Source organism: Vicugna pacos, chromosome 3, assembly GCF_048564905.1.
Source record: "Vicugna pacos chromosome 3, VicPac4, whole genome shotgun sequence".
Taxonomy (NCBI): domain Eukaryota; kingdom Metazoa; phylum Chordata; class Mammalia; order Artiodactyla; family Camelidae; genus Vicugna; species Vicugna pacos.
Window position 1 is genome coordinate 6,727,975 of NC_132989.1, and position 25,759 is coordinate 6,753,733.

Genomic DNA, 25,759 nt, shown 5'->3' on the forward strand with positions numbered 1-25,759 from the left:
CCCTGGGGCTCTGCAGAGCATGTGGGGCCAGCAGGCCCCCGAGCCCCAGCTACAAGCCCTCGGGTGGAAGGTCTCATCCCACCCTACAAAGCAGGTATCCTTCAGGGCCCGATGGAGGCACGTAAGCTTAACTTATCCGAGGTTTGATTGCCCAGTTTGAGGGAAAGGCCACTAACACTTGCCTGAGTGCTGTTGAGTGCCAGATACTTTACATGATGGCGTTGCCAGCCCCATATTTCAGATGAGGACACTGGGGTTCAGAATTCACATGCCCAAGGTTAGGAAGGTTAGTAAAGGGTGGAGGTGAGACTCTACCCCAGAACTGCCCGACTTTGTAATCTGTGCCAAGCTGCTCCCCTGTATGTGGCGGGGGTGGGAGGGGGTGTTCTTGGAACAGGGAGGGACATCCCTGTGTTCATTCTTATTTTTCTTGAATAGATTTTATATTTTTCAGAGCAGTTGTAGGTTCACAGCGGTATTGAGCAGAAGGTGCACAGAGTTCCCATGTATCCCCGGCCCCTTCCACGTGCACAGCCGCCTCCATTTTCAACAGCCCCCACCAGACTGGTCCACTTGTTGCAACCAGTGGACCTACACGGACACCTCATAGGGACACCAAAGTCCGTAGCTTCCACTGGGGTTCACTCTCCCGTGCTGTACATTCTGCGGGTTTGGATAAATGTAGAATGACGTGTATCCTCATTATGGTATCTTATTCATTAGTTTCACTGCCCTAAAAATCCTCCGTGCTCCCCTCGTGCATCCCTCCCTCCCCCCTCAACCCCTGGCGACTGCTGGTCTTTTTTCACTCTCTCCACAGTTTTTCCTTTTCCAGGTGCCACGCAGTGGGAGGCGTACAGTCTGTAGCCACTTCACATTGGCTCCTTTCGCTCAGTAACGTGCATGTACGTTTCCTCCGTGCCTTTCGGTGGCTCTTCATTCCTTCTCAGTCATGCAGGTATTTTCTGAGCACCTGCCTCGGCCAGGCACTTACTGGGCACCTGGCAAATGGTATGGGCAGGATGGATGTGGCTCTTGCTCTCGAGCTGGAGTTTAGCAGGAAGAGACACATAAATAACTGTCCATACTGAACAGCGTGCTGAGAGAGAGAACAAGGGGTTCCTGATCTGGAAGGATGAGGGTCAGAGACAGCCTCTCTTAGGAAGTGACGTTTATAGCAGTGTCTGAGGGACGAGCAGGAATGGGGACGGGAGCATGGCAGGAAGCTGTCGTCCCAGCTTTCAGAGGCCTGTCTACGCTTGAAACCATCCTGTGCAGGAAGCCCTACTGCTAGCTCCTTCCTGAGCTCTTGTTACCCATCCCAAAGGTCCGTGACTGTTTCTTTTATGCACTGATGGCTTCCTGTGAAAATCTGCACGAGCCAGTAGGCCCTTTTCACAGTAGAGTGTTCAGAGGAAAGACCTGCAATATTTGAGCTTCTCTTGACACAAGGGAAAATCCCCAGAGGGAGGGAGTGAAGCTTGGCCGACTGAGCTGGGAGGGAAGTTGCATATCTGACTTCTGGTGTTTGGGGCCTTTGAACTGCCTTGGTGAGGGCAGCGCGGCCCTGGCCAAAGGTCATTGGCTAATTTCCGGCAGCTGCTGCCTATGGAACACCAAGGCTCTGTGATTGTGGTTGCTTCTTGTCAACAGCCTTACAGCCCTCGGCTTAAAGGAAATACCCAAGTAGCTTGCAAGCTTGTGGGGGCTGTTGTTGGGAGTCAGGGGCTGCATACCCACTTTGGCTGCTGCTGCCAGCTGTCGGAAGCCTGGCTGAGAGATCTTCACCCGTGGCTGTTCTGGTTCTGCCCGTGGCATTGCCCTGCTCTAAAACCTTCAGTGGCTCCCCATTACCCTCAGGGCAGGCGGGATATCTTAGCAGGATGTACAGGCTGCGACTCTGCCCACCTTTGTAGCCTGCTTTGTCCAAGCACACCCTGTCTGTCTGGATGTTCCCAAGGCCCCAGCTTCCCCAGACGGGACCCCATTGTGGCCTTTAACCTGCTGGCTTCCTTTCCTTCCTGCGTCTTCAACAGGTTAATTCCTAGACATCCTTCCAGAACTGAGCTAGGTACATCTCTTCTCCTTGAAGTCCCAACTGCCCTGGTACTTTACACGGATGGCCACACCTTCCTCTGGGCCCAGGGCATTCAGTTCTCACCACAGCAGCCCCGCCTTTCTTCTCCCCCTCCCTTCCTTCACTATTTAGTTTCCGGGCACCTGACCATGTCCTAGTCACACTAGGGTGCTGGCAGAACAAGCCTGAGCAAGAGCAGACCCAGACCCAGACCCCTACCCTCAAGGAGCTTGAAGTCCCATGGTGGGGATGAATAATAAAGAAGAAGCCAGGTGTTTTCCTTGAAGACGTCAAGATTTTCTCCATGATTCAAAACGTCCACAAATGATAACTGCTAGAGAGGGTGTGGAGAAAAGGGAACCCTCCTAAACTGTTGGTGGGAATGTAAATTGGTTCAGCCACTATGGAGAACAGTATGAAGTTCCTTAAAAACTAAAAACAGACTTACCCTATGACCCAGGAATCCCGCTCCTGGGTATATATCCAGCAGGAACCCTACTTCAAAAAGACACCTGCACCTCAGTGTTCATAGCAGCACTATTTACAATAGCCAAGACATGGAAACAGCCTAAATATCCATCGACAGATGACTGGATAATGAAGTTGTGGTATATTTATACAATGGAATACTACTCAGCCATAAAAAAGAATCAGATATTTCCATCTGCAGCAACATGAAAGGACCTAGAGATTATCATGCTAAATGAAGTAAGTCAGACAGAGAAAGACATGTTATATGATATCACTTATATGTGGAATCTAAAAAACAATTTACAAATGTGTTTATTCACAAAACCAAAACAGACTCACAGACATGAAAACAAACTTTTGGTTACCAAAGAGGAAAGGAGGGGTAGATAAATTGAGAGTAGGGACAGATACGCACTACTATATAAAATAAGTAAACAACAAGGATTTACCATACAGCACAAGGAACTATATTCAATATCTTATAATAACCTGTAATGGAAAAGAATCTGAAAAAAATACATATCTGAATCACTTTGCTGTACCCATGAAACTAACACAATATTGTAAATCAACTTTATTTCAATAAAAAATAAACTATTAAAAAAAGATTTTCTCTGGGTGGGGGAGGGTGTACCTCATGATAGAGTGTGTGCTTAGCACCCACGAGGTCCTGGGTTCAATCCCCACTACCTCCATTAAGAATGAATAAATAAATAAATAAATAAATAAATAAATAAATAAATAATCCTAATTACCTCCCCCCCCAAAAGTTTTCTCCTTGATTTAAAAAAATTTTTTTTTAAAGATTGAGGGAAAGAATACATTAAAATTCTTCTAGTCTCAGATCTGTTGCTAGTTAAGGAAAGCCCTGGGGTTACAGGATTTTTTCAAAGTCAGCTTCTTCATGGATAATGTTGGGGACAGGAAATAATTGATTCAGGCCTTGGGCACCTTCCCTGTGCACCACTCTAGGGCTACTGAGGGGTTGTGTCCTGGCCCCCCGGCTCGGGGGACAAGCCAGTAGAGAAGAGGTCCCAGCATGAAATCTCCACCAGGCTTTGCCTTCACCAGACCTGCCCTCCCTCAGAGAAGACAGGGAGGGCCCGCAATCTCCCTCTGTAGTGTTGATCAAGGTTTGAAATTTCGCAATTGCCTCATCCTTTGATGGCCGACTCTCCGTCTGACTGGGCCATAAACTCCATGAGAGTGAATAACATGTACCATCTTAGTTTTTTTTCTTTGTCTTCAGACTGCCTTTTTTTTTTCTTTTTCAGACTGCTTCCATCTTATTTTTTTTTAACAATAGCTTTATCGAAATAAAATTCACATACCATAAATTCACCCCATTAAAGTACACATTCAGTTGCTTGTGTATTCATGGAATTGTGCAGCCACCCACACTATCTAATTTCAGCACATTGTCACCATCCCTGAAAAAAAACCCTTATGCATTAGCAGGTCCCCCATTGGCCTCCCCACCCACCCCAGCTCCCAGCAATCATTAATCCACTTTCTCTTTGCATGGATTTGCCTATACTGGACATTTCATATAAATGAGATCATACAACATGTGGCCTTTTATGATTGGCTTTTTTCACTTAACATGTTTTCAAGGTTGATCCATGTTGCAACATGTATCAATACTTCATTCCTTTTTACGGCCTAATAATATTCCATTTTATTTCTCTACTTGTTAGTTGATGGGCATTGGGTTGAGCTGTTTCCATTTGGGGGCTATTATGAATAACGCCAATATAACTAACTATTCCTGAACAAGTTTTTGTGTGGTCGTGTGTTTCCATTTCTCGAGTGTATATACGGCAAGGATGGAATTGCTGGGCCACGTGGTAACTCTGCTTCACGTTGTGAGGAGCTGCCGAGTTGTTTTCCACAGTTGGCCGCACCATGCTACTTTCCCACCAGCAGCGTATGAGGGCCCCAGCTTGTGCACATCCTCCCCAACATTGCCGATTTTCTGGCTTTGTTTTTGTTTTTATCATAGCCACTCTGATGGGTGTGAGGTGGTATCTCATTGTGGTTTTGATTTGCATTTCCCCGATGATTCCTGATGTTGAACATCTTTGCATGCACTTACTGGCTATTCCTGTATCTTCTTTGAAAAAATGTCTCTTCAGTCCTCTGCCCATTTTTAAATTCTGTTGTTTGTCTTTCTGCTGCCGAGTGGTAGGAGTTTTTTATGTATTCTGAGTTAGAGTCTCTTGTTGATATATGACTTCCAAACATGTTCTCCCCTCCTGTGGGCTGGCCTTTCACTTTCTTAAAGCTTTCTGAAAGTTTAGATTTTTGAAGTCTAACTTACGTTTTTTTTTTCCTTCTGTTCCTTCTGCTTTGGATGTCATATCCAAGAAACCATCGCCTGATCTAAAGTCAAGAAGATTTGCTCTTTTTTTTTCCCAAGAGTTTTATAGTTTTAATCTTGTATTTAGGCCTCTGTCTACCTCATTCCAGGTTTTACCCCAGGGCCTAGAATAATGTCTGATGTTTAGAAGATACTTGATACTTATTAAATGAAATAAATCAATTGATATCTCTTGAATGAATGAACAGACATCTCTAGTCCCAGATCTGTTGCTACTTAAGTGAAGCCCCAGGATTAAGACAGGGGTTATATGGTAGACGGGCAGTTCGTTTTAACCTCCTGCCCCGGTGGACCCGCCCCCTCATGAGCTCTCACCATTCCTTTTCTGCCAGCCTCTCCTTTCTTATGTGTCCTCAATTTTACTTCTCCTTAGTTTCCCGTATTTAACAGACTGTTGCAAAGACACGTCCTAAATAAATCGTGTCTGGTCTACTGGTCTACTTTGGTTAAATTGTAAGTATGGTAGATACACAAGAAAAGTTTTTCCATCATAAAAATCTTGGTTGGGTAATAATATCTTGTTGGTTTTTAATTCAGACGGCACAGCAGTGTATAAACTACAAACGAAAAGTCCCCTCCTTGGGGGACATATTATGTCTAGCACTTATTTTTAGAAAAAAAAATGTGTGTGTGCAGAGAGAGAAAAGGTAAAATCTGGGTGAAGGCTGTTGGGGAGTTCTTTGTGCTCTTAACAACTTTTTTCACTTTGAAGTTTTTGAAAACAGTGTCTCTCGCAATCCCACCCACAGAGGGAATTAAGCCAAGGACCGAGAGGTTGCTGTGTGCTAGGATGGGAGCGCACATCCACTTTTCCTTCCATCCTCTAGCTATTGTGGAGGAAAGGAAGGTGAAGGCGGGTGACCAAGGTCATCCAACCTAGTTGAGTAGAAGAACCAGAATTTGGAGGTGGGTCTCCAACCTCAAGGCCTACCTGTTTTATGGCCTTGTGCAACTCAGGCACTCCACCTTTCCCTGGGAATGGCCGGCTTCTTTGAGCTGCCTCCTGCCCTGTCGTCACGTTCCTGACACTTCCCGAGCCTGTGCTCAGTGAGGGCGGAGACAGTCCAGGACTTTCTGGGCTGTGGGGCTGCCAGCCGGGGACTTGAAGGAAAACGAACAGGGTTTGGCGGGAATTGGTGCCCCCTTACCTCTCGGGAGGCAGCCCTGACCCCGCTTGTGTCCTGCCTATTCCAGGAGCTGAAGCTGCCCGCCTTCCGAGCCCACTCCCCGCTCCTGAAGAGCCGCCGGTTCTTTGTCGACATCTTGACCCTGCTGAGCAGCCACTGCCAGCTCTGCCCCGCCGCCCGGCACCTGGCCGTCTACCTGCTGGACCACTTCCTGGATCGCTATAACATCACCGCCTCCAAGCAGCTCTACGCCGTGGCCGTCTCCTGCCTCCTGCTCGCAAGTACGCGGACCTCTCCTTCTTCCCCAGGGCTCTCCTGGGTCATTCCACGCCTCTGTGGTCTTTGCACGTCTTCTGTGTTTATCCTTAGCTGAATGCGAACTATAGTAATAATAACCAACATTTTCTTTAGCATCTATAATGTACCAGACTAAGGGAGAATTTTAGCAGCTTGATCTTAATGAATCCACACAGTGACCCTAGAGGACAGATACTTTTACTACCTCATTTCACTGAAGCACAGAGAGGTTAAGAAACTTGCCTTGGGTCACCCAGCTTGCCTGTAGGAGATAGGATTTGAGCCTAGAACTACGTGACGCCAGAACCTGTGTCTTAGCTGCATGGCACCTGCTTTCTGGCACAGGGCCTCTGAATGTGCTGGGAGGGGAACCCAGCAACCACAGTTCTTAGAGGTGTTCAGAGACGTGACTGCTTGCACGGGGCCAAGCAGGACCCATTTGTAGTCACCAGGCGTGGGCACAGGTTTCTTGGAGTTTTTAGCTTCCGATGAGGCTTTGCGAAAAACACGGCATAGCATTGACCATCCGTCTGTCTGCCTTAGTAGGAAATACTATGTGCTGAGGCTGCTGCTCTGGTCATCTGCTTAAAACACAGTCCACCGTGCCACCCTGTCATTAAAAATCCCCCTTGGTTTACCAACAGTTTTAGGATAAGGACCAGCCATCAGGGTCCTGCCTCTCTGACCTCATGCCTTTCTCCTCTTCGATCCCTGGGTTCCAGCCAAGCCACCTCCTGTCTCCCATCTTTGCACATGCTGTTTCTCTGCCCAGATTTTAATTATCACCCGCCTTCCCCACTAAGCAGTGAGTTTCAGGGAGGGAAAGGAGCCTGGCATGATGTAAGGTCTCCAAAAAAAGGTGTCTATGGACTAAAGGAAATGAATGGAGCTCGGGGTTCTTTCGGAGCTGGTCTCCCACACGTCTCCCAGCTGCCCTTCATGCAGAGGAGTGAAGTGACACCACAGTGACCAGCGGCAGTCACATTTCCTTGATGGTCCAGTATTTTCTCCTCCGAATTCACTCAGACTTTACAGTCTCCTCTACAGTGTGCTGTTGTCCTATTTCTTTTTTGGGGACCCTCCCCAGTCCTTGATGACTGCAGATGCCTTGAGCAGACGGTGCCCATTTCCTCCTGTGGCTTTGTCCGTCCCTGGCACGCAGCTGTGAACCCTCCAGCACCATCACCCAGTTCCAGACACGTGGCTTCAGAGTCTTGACAAAATTCTGTCTTGTTTTCCACCCTGGCACTTTCCACTCGCTGTTATTTATAAACCCTTTGGCTGCTTTGGGTTTACAGCCTCCTGATTTGTGGTTTTCTCTATCTTGGGGCGAGTTGAATTTCTTGTGTTATACAGAGGAGCCAGTCTTGCTGGGAGTCCAGTCTGCTCACTGCTTACGTGTCCTAAACCACACCTGCACACAGCTCCCTTTTCGTCTTGGGAAGAGATGGGGGGCTCTGGACACATGCCCGTCAGTGGGGGGCGAGATGAGCCTCGCATTTCAGGAGACCCTAGAGATGTCTGCGCCGTGGCCTCTGGCCTCCTGCTGTCTGTGATCTGTGGACTGTATCGCGGCCCCTGGGGGCTGGGGACTTGTATTTCCATCGGGCCGCGGAGGCTCCCTTGGCGTCTGTCTGGGGAGCTGGGACAAGAGGCGCACCCTGGGGACTCCTTTGTGCCGCTGCCGCCGCCAGGGCAGAGGGAGGGGTTCTTTCAGATGGAGAAGCAGACGCCCCCCACCCCACATGTCTGAGGGCAGCAGCCAGCCTCGGGCGGCAGGAGCGGACTTTTCAGGACACCTGCCATACGCTCAGAGGCCCCAGGAAATAAAAGTTTCCATGACAGCCTGAAATCATATTCATTACCCGCCTCCCCTCTCCCCAGGCGGAGTGTCGGCCACAAGGCGGGTCACCTTGCCTCAGGGCGGGTTGAGATCTGCTAATTTCATAGCAAATAATTCCCAGATAAGAAGGGTGAGAGTTCACCTTGCCCTTACTTATCCATTCTTAGGTTTTGAGAGCCGCTTCTGGGTAAGGGCTTGGGGCAGGTGGAACCCTCTCACCTACACATCTCTGCCCCTGTGAAGCAGGGGCCAGCCCAGGGCCCGTGACTCCAGGCCTGCGAAGGAGGCAGAAAAGCCATAGCTTGTAGGTCATTCCATGGTGGCCCCGTGGCAGAGCCGCCCGTTTGCCTCTCTGTGACCACGTTAACTGCATTTCCTACCTGGACTCCGGAGAGGATCCTACTTTAAATATACCCTAGCTATAGATACACCACAAATGGAGTCTCGCCTCTCTCGTATTTAGTCTTTCAGCTTGTTGTTGTTTAATTAAAAAGATAATTGGGCCACGCGGGGACCCCATGACTTGCAGGTGAGATGGCATTGACGGTGCTTCATGATAACCGCATCCCGGCGGGCAGCAGCTTCGTCACCGGCGGGTCCCTCTCCGCATGCCCAGCCCACGTCACGTGGAAGCCTCACAGCCGGCCTGTGCGGTCTGGCTGTCAACTGCCCGTTGTGTAGGTTCAGAGAGGCTCAGGGTCACACAGCTCGGAATTTTGCTTTTTTTTTTTTTTTATTGAAGTAGAATTCATATCACAGCATAGAATCCAGCTTTTTAACCATTGTCAAGTGTCCAGTTCCGTGGCATTTATCACATTTACATTGTGTGCGGCCGTCGCTGCTCCCCAGTTCCAGAACATGTCCATCACCCCAAAAGGCGCCTGTGCTCCCCTTAAGCAGTCACTTCCCGTCCCTTCCTTCCCCCAGCCTCTGGCAACCACCCGTCTGTTCTGTGTCAGTTTGTGTGAAAAGGAACCATACAATTTGTGACTTTCGGGGGTCTGGCTTCTATTATGTTGTGTTCTCAAGGCCCGTCGGTGTTGGAGCATGAATCAGCACTTCAGTTCTTGTTCTGGCTGAGTAATGCTCCACTGTGTGGATGGACCACAGTTTGTTTATTCATTCATCTGCTGATGGACATTTGGGTTGTTTTAGCCTTTTGGCTACTGGGATTGGTGCTTCTGGGAATACTGGGTGTGCATTTTGTTTGAACAACTGCTTTCATTTCTTTGGGGTATTAACCTAGGTGGAGAATTCCTGGTCATGTATGGTCATTCTGGGTTGGACTTTTTAAGGAAACTTGGAGTTTTGCTTTTGCTTGGTTGTTGCCGCTCAGAGATGACTGGGTGCAGAGTCCTCAGCCCCAGGGCGTGGACCAGCCTGAGGAAGGAGCGGGGGAGAGGAAGAAAGCCAGGAAGGCGAGAGGCATGCCCGGTGGTATTTTGCCAGAGTAGCGTGGTCTTAAATGTAAGCCCTTATGCTGATGGTACAAAAAGTATGAGATACATTTTTAGTGTTAGAACAAAATCCAAAAGATACAGACTCACCTAGTGTAAAAAGTCAGTTTCCCCCCACACCTGTATCCCACTCCCACGTTTGGAGTATATCCTTCCAGACCTACATGTACTTGTTATGTATTTCCATAATTGGGAAAAGAAACCCAGGGGTGCGGAAAGGGAATGAATCAGAGATAAACTGCCCAGTAAGCAAAATTACCAGATTCCCTCTCTTCCTCCCTTTTCCATTCTCTTTCCCCCCTCTTTTCACCTAATCCCAATCCCATCATACTTTCTATTTGCAAACTTCTGTTTTCTTTCCCTGTGACTTCCAGACCCCTCCCGACTCCGTGGGAAAACAAGGTTTCTCAGTGCTGAGCTGTAGGTGAGCCCTGTCCTGCCCCCCGGCCAACGGCTTCTGGTTTGTGAAAAAAGTGGAAGCCAAGGGTGACAAGTGCATGTGTCTTGGGGGTAAAGGTCTGACTTCAGATTTTTGTAGGTGGGCCTGAGTCCGACGCTGGCCTTCATCTCAGCCCTCCTCCTCTTCCCCAGGAGAGGGAAGTGTCAAGCAAGAGGGTGGGCCCAAGGCCTTTCTATAAGGAAAGGACCCCTCTCTGGGCGCGGGTCTCCTGCAGGGCTGGGTCAGTTAGCCCTGTCACGCTGTGCTACCTGTGAAAAGGCCCATCTCCTGGCTGCAGATTTTTAAAATTAGAAATGGCATGCTCACTTGTAAATGGGATTCAAAGAATAAAATTTAAAAACCTGTTGCCTAGCCCGCTCTCCAGAGATAACTTCTGGAAACAGTTTCTTGTATCTTCTTCCAAAATCTATAGAGTGTGTTTTCTAGAAATGTTCTGCGTATAATATACAAACACACCGTCAGCCCTCAGGATTCCAAGAGTCCGTGCATGCAAATGCACCTACTCGCTAAAATTTATTTCTAACTCCAGAAGCAATACTCCTGGAACTTTCGGGGTTATTTATGGACACGTGCGGGGCAGCAAAAGACGTGAGTCGCCCAGCGTGCATCTTCCCAGCTGGGCTCGAGCACGGCAGCACTGCCTCCTGGGTTCACTCTCGTGCTTAACACCAGCGTCCTTTTCTCCCTCTGTCTAGTGTCACATCTTCTCATTTTTCTGCTTGTTGGTGGTTTTGCTGTTGAAAATGCCCCCCGACCATGGTGCTGAAATGCAGCGCCGTGTTCCTGCGTTCAGGGAGGCTGCGATGGGTGTGCCTTAGGAGAACACGCATATTAGATAAGCTTTGTTCAGGAATGGGGGACGGTGCTGTTGGCTGTGAGTTCAGTGGTCATGGATCAGCCGTATATTAAACAGAAATACACCAAAGAGGTTATGTGTTGATCGACTGTGATCAGAGGCGCGCAGAAACCTCACCCTGCTTCTCCCCCTGGGGGTGTGGTTGTGTAGCCACCAGATCAGTATTCACAGCGAATGGTCAGAATCGAATACATTAACACAAATGGATTAACCTCAAAGGAACTTTCTTCTTAGCACATTAGGGCACATCCTTCCCATCAGCCTGTGTGGATTTAACTTACTCTTTTTACCGGCTGCAAAATTCTCCATACTATAAACACTGCCATCTGTTGAGGGATTCCTCTGTCAGGGGACAATTACATAGCCACCCACTTTTTTCACTGCCAAGAACAGTATGACAGCAAGCATCCTTTTCCCCGCATCTTTGCACACTGAAGTAAGTCTGCGAGATAAATTCCCAGAGTGGGGGTTGCCTTGGTCCAAGGTGTGTGCATTAAAGATTTTGGTAGGTAGCACTGAATTGTCTTGCAGAGGTTTTAACCAGCAGCTGAGGAGATCCCTTTTTTCTTTTTTCTTAACTTCTGAACTTAATGCGAGGGAGCCCTTGGAATCCTGCTTCCCCATCTGAGCAGCACACCCTCAGAGGAGGGGAGGAGCAGGCCCTCCCCTGTCCGGCCCCTCATCGCTGTCTGTGTGGGGCGTCCCCTGTGCTCCCAGGGGAGAGCCTTTGCTTCCCACCGTCCTGCCGTGTCCTGGCCAGGACCCCCAGGTGAGGAATGAGTTCCCAGACCAATTGCTTTTAAGGCTCCTTGAGCTAGAAATCAATAGCCTCATGTCTTAGGACAGGTACCAAAAAAAAGGCACTGCCTCTAGGCCCCAGGAGGTTCCAGGAGAGGCCAGTCTTTCTCCCAGTAAACCGCCTTCACTTCCCCTCACTCACCCCTGCAGCCCTCCCCTCCTTCTGCTTCATAATTACTATTTTATTTTTTAATGGAACTGCTGGGGATTGAACCCAGTACCTCGTGCATGCTAAGCACGCACTCCACCACTGAGCTATGCCCTCCCGCCCCCTCCCCCTGCTTTGATTACTATTGCAGAATTCTGAGAAGCAGCTCGTTTGACAGCAGGGTGGGGAGCAGGGGTCGCCCCGGTGGAGATTTTGGAAACTTGAAAGCAGCCCTAATCCCCCTGAATGTCCCTCCTGGACAAGGCTGAGGGAGGGCTCACCAGCTCTCCCCAGAGCCAGGAATGCTTGAGACCCCTCACTGCAGGCAGCGGATGCAAAGAGGGCAATTTTTCCACGTGATCTTGTTCAGGGGTGCACTTCAGACAAAGCAAGAGACTTATTTGTAGGATTAAACCCCTAACTGCAAGGAAATGTGGCTGGAAATAATTTAACATCCCCTGCGTCTCACACAAGAGTGGCCAGGAGGAGGCCTGCATTTCCTCCCTGCAGTGGTTTCACGTTTCAGAAACCAGGATGGGTCTTACCTTTGATGTGTGCACTTCGTATGACCATAGTTTATTGTTTCCTCCACTGCAGCATCAGTGGTGCATCCTGTAATCAATGGCGTGTGGGCGGTGGCCACACAGCACAGGGCCGACTGGAAGATGTGGCCTGTCACTTGAGGGCCACGCTGAGCAGATCCGGGCTCGGACCTCCAGTGTTACCGCACAGTGAGGACGTGGTGATTTTTCCATTTCCTGTCCCCATCTCTGCAGGCTGGCAGGCTTAGAACTATTTGGGGGAGGGATTTTGTGTGACGTGCCTGTCAGCTGACTGGGCTGGAATGTCAGAAATTGGACCATTTGCCGCAGCAAGTCTAGTGCTCAGACCTGTTTGTCCAGGGGCTGGGGTTCTGGTCTCTGAGATTTTTCTGTGGGGGAGGGAGGCTCTTAAGCTGCATGGGTTAATTGAACAGGCAGGGTCCAGGAGCCCTTGACCCTACATGGGTAGAACATTCAAAAAACATTTATTCCACCTCTGCCGTGTGCCACACGCTGGGCTCAGCCTCGAGGAGTCGGGGGTGGACAGTAGGGGTGTCTACAGGCCATGTCGTTGGCGATGGTTCATACCACACACATGAACCTACTATGTGCTGAGCCTGTGAGACAGTGGGGGCACAAAGGAGATCAAGACCCTCCCCTAAAGATGCACCCTTCAAGCCGGGCATTGCCAACAGGTCTTGGCACATGCCAAGAACAGGCCAGTCGCCCTTCTGAGAAAATCCGAGTGTCCTTACTGTTAGGAGACCAGCCCGGCTCACACACGCAGCAGGAGGATGACTGGGACGTTGATGTCAGGCCCCCCGTCTGCTCCTCACACTCTGTGTTAGGCTGGCTCTCTGCTCTTCCTGCAGCCGGCAGCCCGGTCAGGTCTGGCACAGAGCCTGGTGAGCTGGGAGCGGGCATTCTGCAAAGCAGTGACCTTCATTACAGGGGAGAAGTCCATTCCTCTGCACAAAGCATATGCTGGACCGTGGCCCCAGATGCCAGCCGTGCACATGACAAGGGGCCCCCACCCCACGGCCCCTGCTTTTACAGTCAGTGAAATTATGTGGGTCCCTTGTGAAGAGGAACAGAAAGGAACCCGGGCTTTGCCGGAGTCATCGTGTGCAGTCCTCACACCCATTGCTCCATCCTGAGACGGGAAGTCCTCGCAGCCAGAAGGGAAGCCGGTGTGTGACCCAGCTGGCCGACTGCCACCTCTGACCTCGGAGGCATTTTTACAATTTCCTCCTGAAGAAAACAACCGCACAGCCTCGCCTCCAGTCCAGAGTTGGACTCGGAAACTGAGTCAGCCTGTCAGGAACGTGCTTGCATTCATTCATTCAGTTTTCTTGAGCTCTGCTCTGTGCCAGAGACTGGAGATGCAGCCACGAATAGAACAGCCTTGCTTTTAAGAGAGGGAGGAGGGAGGCACTGTGAGGCAGCATGAAGATGGGGGCTTGATCTGTTTCGTGCTCCGCTGCCTCCCGGGCTCAGCACGTAGTGGGTACGTGTGTGTGGAATCAGTCTTCAACGACGGGGACTGTAGACATTCTTTAAGGACCTTTCTTTGTGTCCTGAGGAAGGAAGGGAGCTCAAGCAGGGGAAGTCCCAGGTTCACCTTCACACGACCCTGGTGGGCCCCTGATGCCCAGGTCTAGCTGGGATTACAGGCTTCTTTCTGCAGGACATTTCCTAACCTCCAGATCCCTGGAGGGGACACAGCTCTTGGATGTGGCGCCTCTGCAGCAGGTTTCAAGGACACAGTTGGAGGAGGGTGTGCTCCCTGCTTCCCACCCGCTCTGGTCTGCACAGCTTCCTCCCTTCCCTGAAGACCACTGCCCAAGCACCGTTTTATAGCTGGAGGGCTCTCTCGCTCTGTTCTGGCTCTCTCTCTCCCACCTCAAATCTTATCCGCACATTAAACTGTCATTGTGCCCGTGATTGCACGGTTGGTTCTGAATCAAGCAGAGGCTTATAAAGCAGATTGGGTTCCAGTCTTTGTTGATCACCGTTGAAAGCACGCTGAGCCCTCATCACATTCTGTCTACTTCGGCCGCTCCCACTGCACGGGCCCCAGAGGCTGAGACTCGCCCCAGACCACACAGCCAGTGAGTGGCTGAGCCCCCGGGGAACCCAGGAGGATCCCTGCACGGTGCCTGCTCTGCCCCTCCGTGCTGCACTGCGAAGGAAGACAGCCTTCGGCGGGTGCTCTCCACAGAGTAGTTTCCTGGCTTCTTCATCAAATGGCTCAAAATCTGTCTCCCATGATTCCTCAGAAAGACACATATCTGCTGGACATCTGAGCAGTGCCCCTTTGGGGACAAGTAGGAAGCACCCTGTGGCCTCAATAACTACAAAAAGCCAAAGAGTTTTCTTTTTTAATGCAAAAACTAGTGGAGAGGGTATAGCTCAGTGGCAGAGTGCGTGCTTAGCATGCACAGGGTCCTGGGTTCAGTTAAACAAACAAGCAAAGCAACCTAATTCCCCTCCCCCCCCAAAAAGCCCCAAAAATAATAATTAAAAAAATCTTTTTAAGGGAAAAAAACTGGTTTGGGGGTGCGGTACTGTTCTTTATTACAGAAAGCATCCCCCTCAGGGATTCACTCTTTGACTTCAATTCTGCCGTTGGACGAAAAAGCTAAGTCTTGTTGATCATACAGATCTTTAGCGGAAAGGCTCTGGAATTAAATTACTAAGTAGCAGAAGGAATGATGGAGACAAAAGCATTTGTGGAGAAACAGGCGGTTCGACGAAGGGAGGCCGAAGCTGGCCTGACACCCACATCCCTGGGAATTCCTGCACCCAGATCAATGTACTCGTCACCGAGACTTTCTGGGGCTGCAGGATCCTCGTGACTGTACCTGAGACTTCCTGCTTGTGGTGTAGAAAGCTCTGGACGTTTTAGCCATTTATGCATTCATTTAAAAAAAAAAAAAGAACTATTAAGTATTGACTTTATGCTGGCTGTTGTGAAGGGCGTCTGCAATGTTCTACAAGATGGATGTGGTCCCCGTCCTCACAGGGTAAGTAGCCAGCTGGACTTATCATTTTGCTCTCATCCTTAATGGCTAGGATGGTGGGGGCAACTCCCTGAACCTGTTTGAGCTTCTGATTCCGTGTGGAGGACACTCCCAGCCTCTGGGGTTGTTCCCAGAACGAACTGAGAGATCTTGTGAGGGCATGTAACCAGCACCTCCCAGGGAGGCTGCCTGCGTGGCTTGATGCCTGCTGTGCTGTGCCTGGAGCGTGGGATGCCGAGGGGGACCAAGTGTGAAGCTCCCTGCCCTCCGGGGCTCCCATCCTGGTGTGTGGATTCTCTCCCTCTCGCTAACCAGCTGGGAGGCCTGGGGAACTCCCACCCCTGTGAGGAGGACCCATCCGGGAGAAACCTTGGCTTCCTTCTCTGAGAACCTTGAAACCACCAGCAGAAGAGTGGAGTTCAGGGTCACAGTCAAGGGGGAAGGAGGCTGGAGCCACTCTAGGTCCACTCAGGTCGTCCAGCACAGCCCCACCAGTGGGATCGTGGGGCTGGGGGAGCCTTTGGCTGGGCTGATTTCCACCCCTTTTTCAGAGCCTGTAAGAAAATGTTTGTAGCTTTGGCTGTGAACCCTAGTTCGTCGCTACCCAACTAGCAGAACTTTAGAAGATGATCCCTGGGAGTGCAAAGTTCAATACATAATACAGCAGCAGCTGCCACCATTCATGGGGCACATCCTGTGCCCTGAGTCCTGCGCCAGTCCTGTCACCTGTGACCTCCTTGAGCCCTCCCTACCACCCTTGGGGTTCGGGTTTCCAGGCAATAGCCTGAAATCATACAAGTTGTAATGGGTGAGGGTGGCGAACTGGCCTGAACTTAAAGTTCTTGGCAGGGCATTCTTGCCTGTTACCTGTCAGGACTTCACCCAGAATCCAGGCTCCCCCGGGTCAAGGGATGCTCAGCCCTAAGTAAATATTATCAGGACTAGATGTAAATAAAGCTGGCCAGTTCTGCCCCTCCTAATGGTCACTGGTCTCCCCTCTGAGGAAGGAAGAATTAACATCAGAAAGGTCTCCCTTCAGACTGGCCCAGCCTGGGAACTGAAGGGGCCAGTGTTTCCTCTCCCAGATACTGGGAAAAAGGCCTTTCCACCGGAGCTTTCTCTTTCCTCTTGGGTGCTCACACCTCCTCTACTGCCTGGCACTTCCCACGATCACCTCGGAAGATGTCAGGCCCACATTGATCCCTCTGGCCTGCCTTCCCTTCCATTTACATCAGCACCCTACATAGTAGGGTCGGGGGCCGCTGGGAGGGGGAGGGGTGGCCATGGGGGTCTCAATTCCTGATCAGATTTTCTTTCTCATTCTCAGATGAAAATGAGACAGGAGGGAAGGGGGCAGGGCACAGTCATTAAGGGAATGACTCAGCAGTTAGCACCAAGACGGCTGAAAACTCAACTCCCAGTAGACCCGGAGGCCCAAGGTGGCGGGAGATTTGACTTCCAATGGCCCTTGAGCTTCATTATACACTCACTGTAATGTATCAGCATGGGGAATGACACTCCTACAGGTGCCATGACAGTTCTCAGGCTGATCATAAAAGGTCTGAAAGAGGGTGGTGGCCCAATTCCTGGGAATCCCTGCCCCTTCCCCAAAATATTTGGAATAATCCTCCCACTTGTTAGCATATGAAGCTGCTGAGCACATAAAAACTAATAACGCTGTGTCTCGTGGCTGCTCCCTCCTGAGTGAGATGGCCCTCACTCTGTGGATTGTGTATCTACTTTTACTTTATTTTTTTTAATTTATTTATTTTTTGGCATATATATTTTATTATTAACATTTAGTCAGTTTACAATGTTGTGTCAATTTCTAGTGTACAGCGTAATGCTTCAGTCATACACGAACATACATATATTTGTTTTCATACTCTTTTCACCATAAGTTACTACAAGATACTGAATATAGTTCCCTGGCTGGGCTATACAATATGAACTTAAACTTGTTTATCTATTTTATATATATTAGTTAGTATCTGCAAATCTCGAATTCCCAATTTATCCCATCTCATCCCCTTCCTCCCCGGTAACCATAAGATTGTTTTCTGTGTCTGTGAGTCTGTTTCTGTTTCGTAAATAAGTTTGTTTGTCTTTTTTTTTTTTTTTTAGATTCCACATGTAAGTGATATCATATGGTATTTTTCTTTCTCTTTCTGGCTTACTTCCTTAGAATGACATTCTCCAGGCCCTCCATGTTGCTGCAAATGACATTATTGTTTTTTATGGCTCAGAAGTAGTCCCTTGTGTAACTATACCACAACTTCTTTACCCAGTCATCTGTCGATGGACATTTAGGTTGTTTCCATGTCTTAGCTATTGTAAATAGTGCTGCTATGAACATTGGGATGCAGGTGTCTTTTTGAATTAAGGTTCCCTCTGGATATATGCCTAGGAGTGGGGTTGCTGGATCATATGATTACCTACTTTTACTTTAAACTAAACACCCAACCCTGCACCTTGTGGCCTTTCTCTGGCCTTCTGAGATGGCCTGCACTTGGCCTATGGAGTGTGCATCTCTCTGAATAAATCTACTTTTACTCTACTATGGCTCGCTCTTGAATCCTTTCCTGTGAGAAGCCAAGAACCCTCACTTGGTGGAGTGAGTCCCAGGGACTCAGCCGAGGCCTGGGACACGGCCATTCTCTCATGCCCCGTTTTCCTGTATCAAAAAGAAGGGGGGAAGGACTTTAAAATAGAAGAGTGGCCTTTCTTGAGAAAGAGCAGCTTTGCCTGTTTAAAGGCGCTGTACTTTTTTAGCAAAGAAGAATAGTTTTAATAGCTGTTGCATTAAAACATGGTCCTCTTTAGCCAGCAAAATTTGGCCTCGTCTCTGAGTCTAGGTTTAGCTCCCAAATGGGCAGCAAGTGATCCTGAATGAGTCTGTTAAGTGGGCATCTTGCCAGGCATGAAGGGCTGTTGAGGGGATTAGCTGGGAGCCGTACATAAAGCAGCCTGTCTAGCAGAGGGGGCAGCCCTGGGCCTGGGCGTGAGAAATGGGCAACACAGGCTTTTTCTAGAATCCCATTCTGTGCCATTTATCTTTCTGTCTAAGAATTTTTCTGAAGGTGCTGTAAATGTTGATGCTCTTTAGAGCTGCACAATGCATTCATAGGGGTTCATTATAACGTTTTCTCTATTGGGAGGGCTATATTTTAAATTTTCCAAAATAAAGAGTTTGGGTATTTTTTTTAAAGCAATTAAAAATAATAAGTCTCTCGAAAAGTTAGGAATCCTATTTGGTCTGCTTTAAGGCTTGGTTGTCAAGACATTAGTTGCAAGAAGAAAGAGCCAGTCTTTTGAACAGTCAATTCATAGAGACAGAAAGTAGAGAGGTGGTTACCAGGGTGGGGAGGGGCGACAGGGGGTTGTTTAATGGGTATAGAGTTTCAGTTTTGCAAGACAAAGAGTCCTGGAGATTGGTTGCATTATAGTGTGAATGTACTTAATGCCGCTGAACAGTACAGTTAAAAATGGTTAAAATGGTACATTTTATGTTATGCGCATTTTACTGCAGTTTTTTTAAATGCTTTTTTTTTTTTAAAGAAAAAGAAGAGCCAGCCTCTGAGTGTCCCTCCTGAGGCTTGCTGGGTTGCAGAGTCTGGCCAGCATGGCCTAGCCTGTGGTTAAGTGTTCAGGCTACTTGACACCTGAAACTAACACCATATCGTAAATCAACTATATTTCAATTTAAAAAAGAAAGAGTTTAGACTTGACAGATACATGGTCATCAGTCCACTAACTGACTATGTGACCGGCCAGGAATGGCCCAGGCTCTGTGTGCACCAGCCCCTGGGAGTGGTGGAGCAGTGCGTCAGCTGGTGTGCAGAGCATCCTCAAACCTGCATGCTCACCAGTGCCCCCGGCACTGAGGGCTCACGTGCGTGCGCCTGGCCTCCCAGATTCAGGCGAATGCTTTGATATGCTCAGGGTTTTCCTTTCATCTTAGTATGTTGATGGTGCTCCCAACTGTTCAAGTTCGGGGCAGTATGAATATCCAAAAAGACAAGTGTAGAAGAAATGGTAGACTTGTTAAAAATTCCTTTTTTCAACCCCAGTGTAATCACTGATATCAGGAAAGGATCATTTGTGGATGCCAGATCGCTGAGTTAAAGGTCGTTGGGACACAGAATATTCACTTAGTCTCTAGGTGTCACCTCACAGGTGAATGGTACCTTTAAAATGGAGAGATCTGGTGTCATCACCTTAAACAGGCAATCAAACGTAGCATCACTGTTGCTGCGACAAACTGACGTTATAAAACCCCTGATGTGATCTGGTAAGAAGGACAAAATGTCACCTCTATAGGGTTCTTGCCCAAACTGATCATGAGGAGACAATCAGGCAATCCAGAATATGAGATATTGTACAAGACTGCTGGGCCTGAATTCATCCAGTCTGTGTCACGAAAAGCAAACAAAGGGGACTTAAGAGACATAACAGACACCATGTGTTGCCTTGTCAGATCTGAATCCAAAAAACAAAAGTTATAAAGGCATTTTCGGGACTCTTGGGGAAAGTCGAATGTGGACTGAATGTTAGAAAATGTTATTGCATTAATGGTGATGTTCTTGGGATTGCTAATAGCAGTATGATTATGTAGGAAAATGACCTCAGGGATGGATGCTGAAGTAGCCAGGGGTGGCAGGTCATGTCTGCAACTTAATTAAAATGGGCCAGTAAAACCAATATAACACACACACACACACACACACACACACACTTGTGTGGCTCCATCATGTCTGCAACTTAATTAAAATGGGCCAGTAAAACCAATATAACACACACACACACACATACACACACACTTGTGTGGCTCCATGTCAGCAATTGGTGAATCTGGGGAAGGGTCATCTGGGTTCATTGTTCTGTTGTTTCGACTTTTCCGTGGATTTGAAAATTTCCCAAATGAAAAGCACATCAAACAAGTTGAAAAGAGTCTCTGGCTCTTGTCTGACTTGAAAAAACTCAGCCTTCTGTTCCCCCGCCCCTCCTGGGACCTGCCTGAGCACTTCCAGGCATCTGTTGTCTGTGCCCTTTGTCAGTAAGGAGCAAGCAGCTGAGTGGCGGTGCTTGGTGATGGTGGGCTGGGGACAAAGGGTCAGTCTGCTCACAGTCATGGGAGGAGGGAGGAAACGTCTGCCGGGCACGTGCAACACCAGGAAACTCATAAAATCTTTGCTGGCTGTGAAATGTATTGTGCTGGGGAAGAGTCACTAGGACCGGGAGCTGTGAGGTCCCTAAGTGTGGAGCTGAGTTCTCGCATGAAATTTTTCTCTGAGCCTCCGGGGCCCCGAACAGAACCTACGTGGGAGGATCCAGTGTGTGTCCAGCACAAGGCCCGGTGTCTGGCCTGGCAGGAGGGCTCTGTCCATTTCTGTGTGCTGGACACTCCCTCCAGCATCTCCCATCCTGCGTAGCCATGCTTTCTCCGCATGGGTCATGTTCCTAGAGAGCAAACGAACCCCCTTGGGGTTTAGCACTGTTAGATCCAGAGCCAGCTCTGCCCTGCTCTGGCCTGCAGTGCGGTGGGTCCCCAAGAAGCCCCCCTCACCCAGTGTGGGGAGCAGACGGAGCAGGTGAATTCAGATTCCTCAGTAATCCGTGGCCCCTTGCATTGGAGGGTAATCCTCTTGGGCCTGGTGGCTGGGGGAAAATAACAGATCCCTGAAAGCTTTGAAAAGCCCTGAGGGCAGGGAGAAACTAATCTGATTGAGCACATCTGCCCATCGGAATAGACTGCTGGCTGCCAGCAAGGCCGTGGGATCTCGGTGCCACAGCCAGCACGGTGCACAGCGCCGTGTCTCTGCCAGAGCCGTGACCTTGACCCCGCCACCTTCTGCTCCGGGAAGGAAAGAGCTCATATCTGTTGAGTGCCTGCAAACAGCATTGACTCAAGTCAACCCAAGGTTCAGGAAAACCTTGACAATTTTGCAAAACATATTTTTTTTCTTTTTATTTTTATGAGGGGGTGGTAATTAGGTTTGTTTGTTTATTTATTTATTTAATTGAATTAATTTATTTATTTTTAATGGAGGTACTGGGACTTGAACCCAGGAACTCATGCATGCTAAGTATGCACTCTACCACTGAGCTATATACCCTCCCCTTCTTTCTTTTTAAATTGCAGAAAGAATACATGAATCATTGGAGAAAAAATTAGGGAATACAGATAATCAAAGAGCATCAGAGAACAATTCAAATGGCCTACAATTCACCTTTCCAGAGAGAACCATTCATTCTCTCAAGGAATATCCATCGGGCACCTGCTGTGTGCCGGGACTGTGCTGGGTGGGACCTGGTTCCTGTCCTCCTGGAGTTCAGATCTGTTAATGACCTGCTAATGGCCAGGTGGTGGCCACCGATACTAGCACTTGAAATTAAACAATCTGAGTGTGAGCAGTGCCCTGAAGACACTGAGCAGCCTCTGAACTGAGCTCTGGAGGGCACCTGATAAAGTGGGTGAGGGGATGACCTCTCCCAGCCAGAGGAGGGGTCAGATTCCTAATGTCTGGATCCAGGCTTGGGGGCGGAGTGGGGCCGTGAGGCTGGGGAAGGTGGCGAGGCCTGGCCAGCGGGCCCCACCCAAGGATTTCGGCGGACAGGGGCCTCTTGCCCTTGGGAAAAGGGCAGCTCTGTCCTTGCCTTTTCTTGCCCGAGTTGCCCTTGTACAAGGCAAGGCCAGGTGTGTGCTTTGGAGACAGTGCAATGCCAGGTCCAGCTCCTGCCAGACCGGACCCGGGAAGGAGGTGAATGCGGGTTGCTGTAAGCCGCTTTGGACCTGGTCAACAGTCATTTCTGCTCCTACCTGGCAAAGACCAGGGCCTCACGTCACCATCTCTGCCCACACACTGGGCTGTTGCCTGGCTCCCTGAGAGCATGGAGATGCAGGCTTCCCAGAGTCGGTGTTTCATTTCTCAGTGACGTCTTTCGAGGCCTTGGTGAGGAACGCGTTGCATCCGCTGTTGGGCAGCCTGCAGTGGTTGCTCCCTTATCTCTCAGAGAGCGCGGGCATCTGCTGAGAACTGGGTCAGGAGGCGCCGGTGGTTGTGCACAGGTGTTCGAGTGCTTTGTCTGCTGTTCCTCGGCGGCGAATGTGTGCGTGAGCTCAGCTGGGTCGCCCACTGCCTCTTCTTGCTACCGAATGCAAGTGCATGTGCCCGATGCACAGTGAAGCTGACCAAACCGAAACGTCGGGGTCTGGAGTAGAGGAAGGTGTATTGCAGGGCCGAGCGAGGAGAATGGGTGGCTTTTACCCCAAAACCCAACTTCCCGAGAAGTTTTACAGGGAGATGTTTTTACAGGCAAAACTTGGGGTGAGGGCTGCAGGGTGTGTGACTTTCTCCTGATTGGCTGGTGGGGAGGTAACGGGGTGGTGCTCCAGGACTCTTGTGCTCTGCCTGAAGTCGCAGTCCTCCCCCTGGGGGCCTTAGATCTGGCAGAACTCAAGATATTGTTATGTATGTTCCTCGAGGAGGAACCAGGACCCTGCTCCACAGCTGCACCCTTGTTTAAGTGTTCCTCCCTTGTCGCTACACTCCCTCCCTTCCTGACCAGCAACTGTGAGGTTGAGCTTGGAGGCCAAGGTGACCGGACCAGGAGACCAGGCCTGGGGGTGCACCATCTAATGTGTGTGTCGGGCAGTACGAGGGGACTGCGGTCAGGGAAGGCTTCCAAGAGCCAGTGACTTCGAGGTGAAGGACACGGTGAGGTTGGCGGAGTGAGGCGGGGAGGGAGCAGGATGCTCCGGGCAGAGGGGCTGCACAGACGACGGCTTGTCAGCAAGGAGAGCAGGTGCCTTCAGAGAGCTTCAGCGGCAGAGGCCACAGCCAGGTGTGCGTGGTTTCCCCCGAGTGAGGGGGTTAAGGCCAGATTCCCCAGCAGCTCCCCCTGCGGAACCTCCCGCAGCGGAGGCTGCCCCTGGGGCCTTCCACAGCTGCTGACTGTGAGCCCTCGGTCCCCTTGACCCTTGGGCGGGATCACGCAACGCTCATGTTTAGTTTTTGTTATATCCAGCTCCATGTGACTTTGTTTCATGCAACTTATTTCCAGGACTTTCCTATATGTGGTCATTGTTCCTTTAGTACTTCCTGAGCTGGTGACATGTTTGTCCATGGAGTGTCATGTCTTTTTGCCACCGTCCATTGATATGAATGTATTCCAGTTATCCTGCAAAACGAATCACCCCAAAACTTGGTGATTTAAAACAACAGTGACGTGGGCTGTTTGGTGGTTCCTGTGCTGGTTTCGCCGGGGCTCATTCCACTCCTCAGACGGTTGCTGGAGGATCCGCTGGGCTGGAAGGTTCAGGGTGGCCTCGAGCACACGTGTGAGAGGCGGTGCTGGCTGTTCCCGGGGCACCTGGGCCCTCCTCCTTGTGGCCTCTTCTCCCCCGAGAGGCTAGACCTGCCTCCTTACAAGGCAGCCTCAGAATGGTGCTCACAGGGGTGAGGGCAGAGGTTGCAAGACTTCTTAAAGCCTTGCCTTGGAAGTCACATGGTGTCACTTTTTTTTTTGTTTTCCAGTTTTATTGAAGTATACTTGGCATACCGCATTAGTTTAAGGTGTAAACAACATAATGGTTTGATATACGCATCTACTGTGAAATGATCAATAAGTTTTAGTTAACATCCATGAGCTCACACAGTTTTTTTTTTCCTTATGATGAGAACTTTTAAGATCTACCCTCCTAGCAACTTTCAAATATACAATACATTGTTATTAATGTCGTCCCTCTGCTGCACATCACCTCCCCAGGACTAATTTATCTTGTAGTGGAAGTCTGTACTTTTGACCATCCTCACCCATCCCCTGCCCCTCCGCAGGCAACCCCCGGTCTGTTCTCTGTACCCATGAGCTTGGTTTAAGATTCCACATTTAACTGATACCACAACTAAGAACCCGTTGACAGAGTTTAAACTCAGTATCGAAGATAGTGGGGAGTCACCGAAGGGCTTTTCCCCGCCTGGAGGGGCAGGACCAGATTTGCAAGGTCACTGTGACTACGGCCCCCTGACCAGTCCTAAGGTGGAATTAGTGAGGACCAGACGGGAGGGCCACCTTAGTCCCCAGGCCTCACCGCTGTTGCTAACTGCTGTGGAGCACCTTCCGTGCTCCATGTGCTGGTGTGAACATTTGGGGTACGTTTTCTCGTTGAATCTAACAGAAGCTTTAGGAGGTATAGGTCCCACTTTACAGATGAGCAAGCTGAGGCACAGAGAGGGTGCAAGATCTGTGCATGATCACGCAGCCGGAAGCGATGGCATGGGGATGCGAGCCCAGGTGCGACAGATCTGGAGTGTGTGCCTTTGGGCTTCTGCTTCTCCCTCAGGTAAGTTCGAGGACAGGGAAGACCATGTCCCCAAGCTGGAGCAGATAAACAGCACCAGGATCCTGAGCAGCCAGAACTTCTCCCTCTCCAAGAAGGAGCTGCTGAGCACAGAGCTGCTGCTGCTAGAGGCCTTCAGCTGGAACCTCTGCCTGCCCACGCCCGCCCACTTCCTGGACTACTACCTCTTGGCCTCCGTCAGCCAGAAGGACCACCACTGCCACAGCTGGCCCACCACCTGCCCCCGCAAGACCAAAGAGTGCCTCAAGGAGTATGCCCGCTACTTCCTAGAGGTCACCCTGCAAGGTGGGCCTGGTGTCGGAGCCTGTCTGCCCTTCTTACCTGCACAGGGGCGGCGGTCCGGGGGCTCCGAGAGGCCCGCACCCAGGGAGTCCTTCCTAATGGGGGGGGGGGGCGCATCCACCCAAATCACCAGGTCACTCCCCCACTTGGCAGAGATAAGCAGAGAAGGAGCGAGGATGTGCCCCGTGGGTTAGCAGTAACGTGTGAAAGAGAAATAGCAGCTTATATGCAGGCGGCCAGCTGGTAGCCTACTTGTTTACTGACCAGCTAGTAATTTTTTATACGTTAACCTGGAACATGGCAAGTGATCTAAATAGCACAGATTCACAGGTAGGTCATTCTGGGAGAGCTAGAGTCATACAGGTAGGGTGGGAGAGAGGACTATGTTCCCAGCTGCTTTAGCAATAGAGTTACTCTGTTTATTTGAATCTCATCTTCCCGATGTCTTAAAATCTAGATATTAGGGGGGAAAAATCTAGATATTAGGTAAAAATACTAGGTCATTTGAACCTCATGACGACTCCACATGAAAATCATTTCTGCTGTTCTCATTTTTAAAAATCAGTTTCCTTTATGGATACTCGAGAGATGAAGTAACTTACACAAGATCATTGCTAGCGTTTGGACCTGGGGAGTC

At 49.7% G+C, this 25,759-nt stretch overlaps 1 protein-coding gene across 2 annotated transcripts in view; it reads left to right on the forward strand.

Moving 5' to 3' along the window:
- Nucleotides 1-25,759, forward strand: part of CCNJL (cyclin J like) — a 50,753-nt gene that overhangs the window by 20,477 nt on the left and 4,517 nt on the right. For both annotated transcript variants that reach the window (XR_012064263.1, XM_072949900.1), the window contains exons 3-4: nucleotides 6,123-6,336; nucleotides 24,823-25,125. Coding sequence is in view for 1 of the 2 variants with exons in the window: in XM_072949900.1 (XP_072806001.1) it covers nucleotides 6,123-6,336; nucleotides 24,823-25,125 (517 nt within the window). In the remaining variant the exon portion in view is untranslated. The remainder of the gene's footprint in view (nucleotides 1-6,122; nucleotides 6,337-24,822; nucleotides 25,126-25,759) is intronic.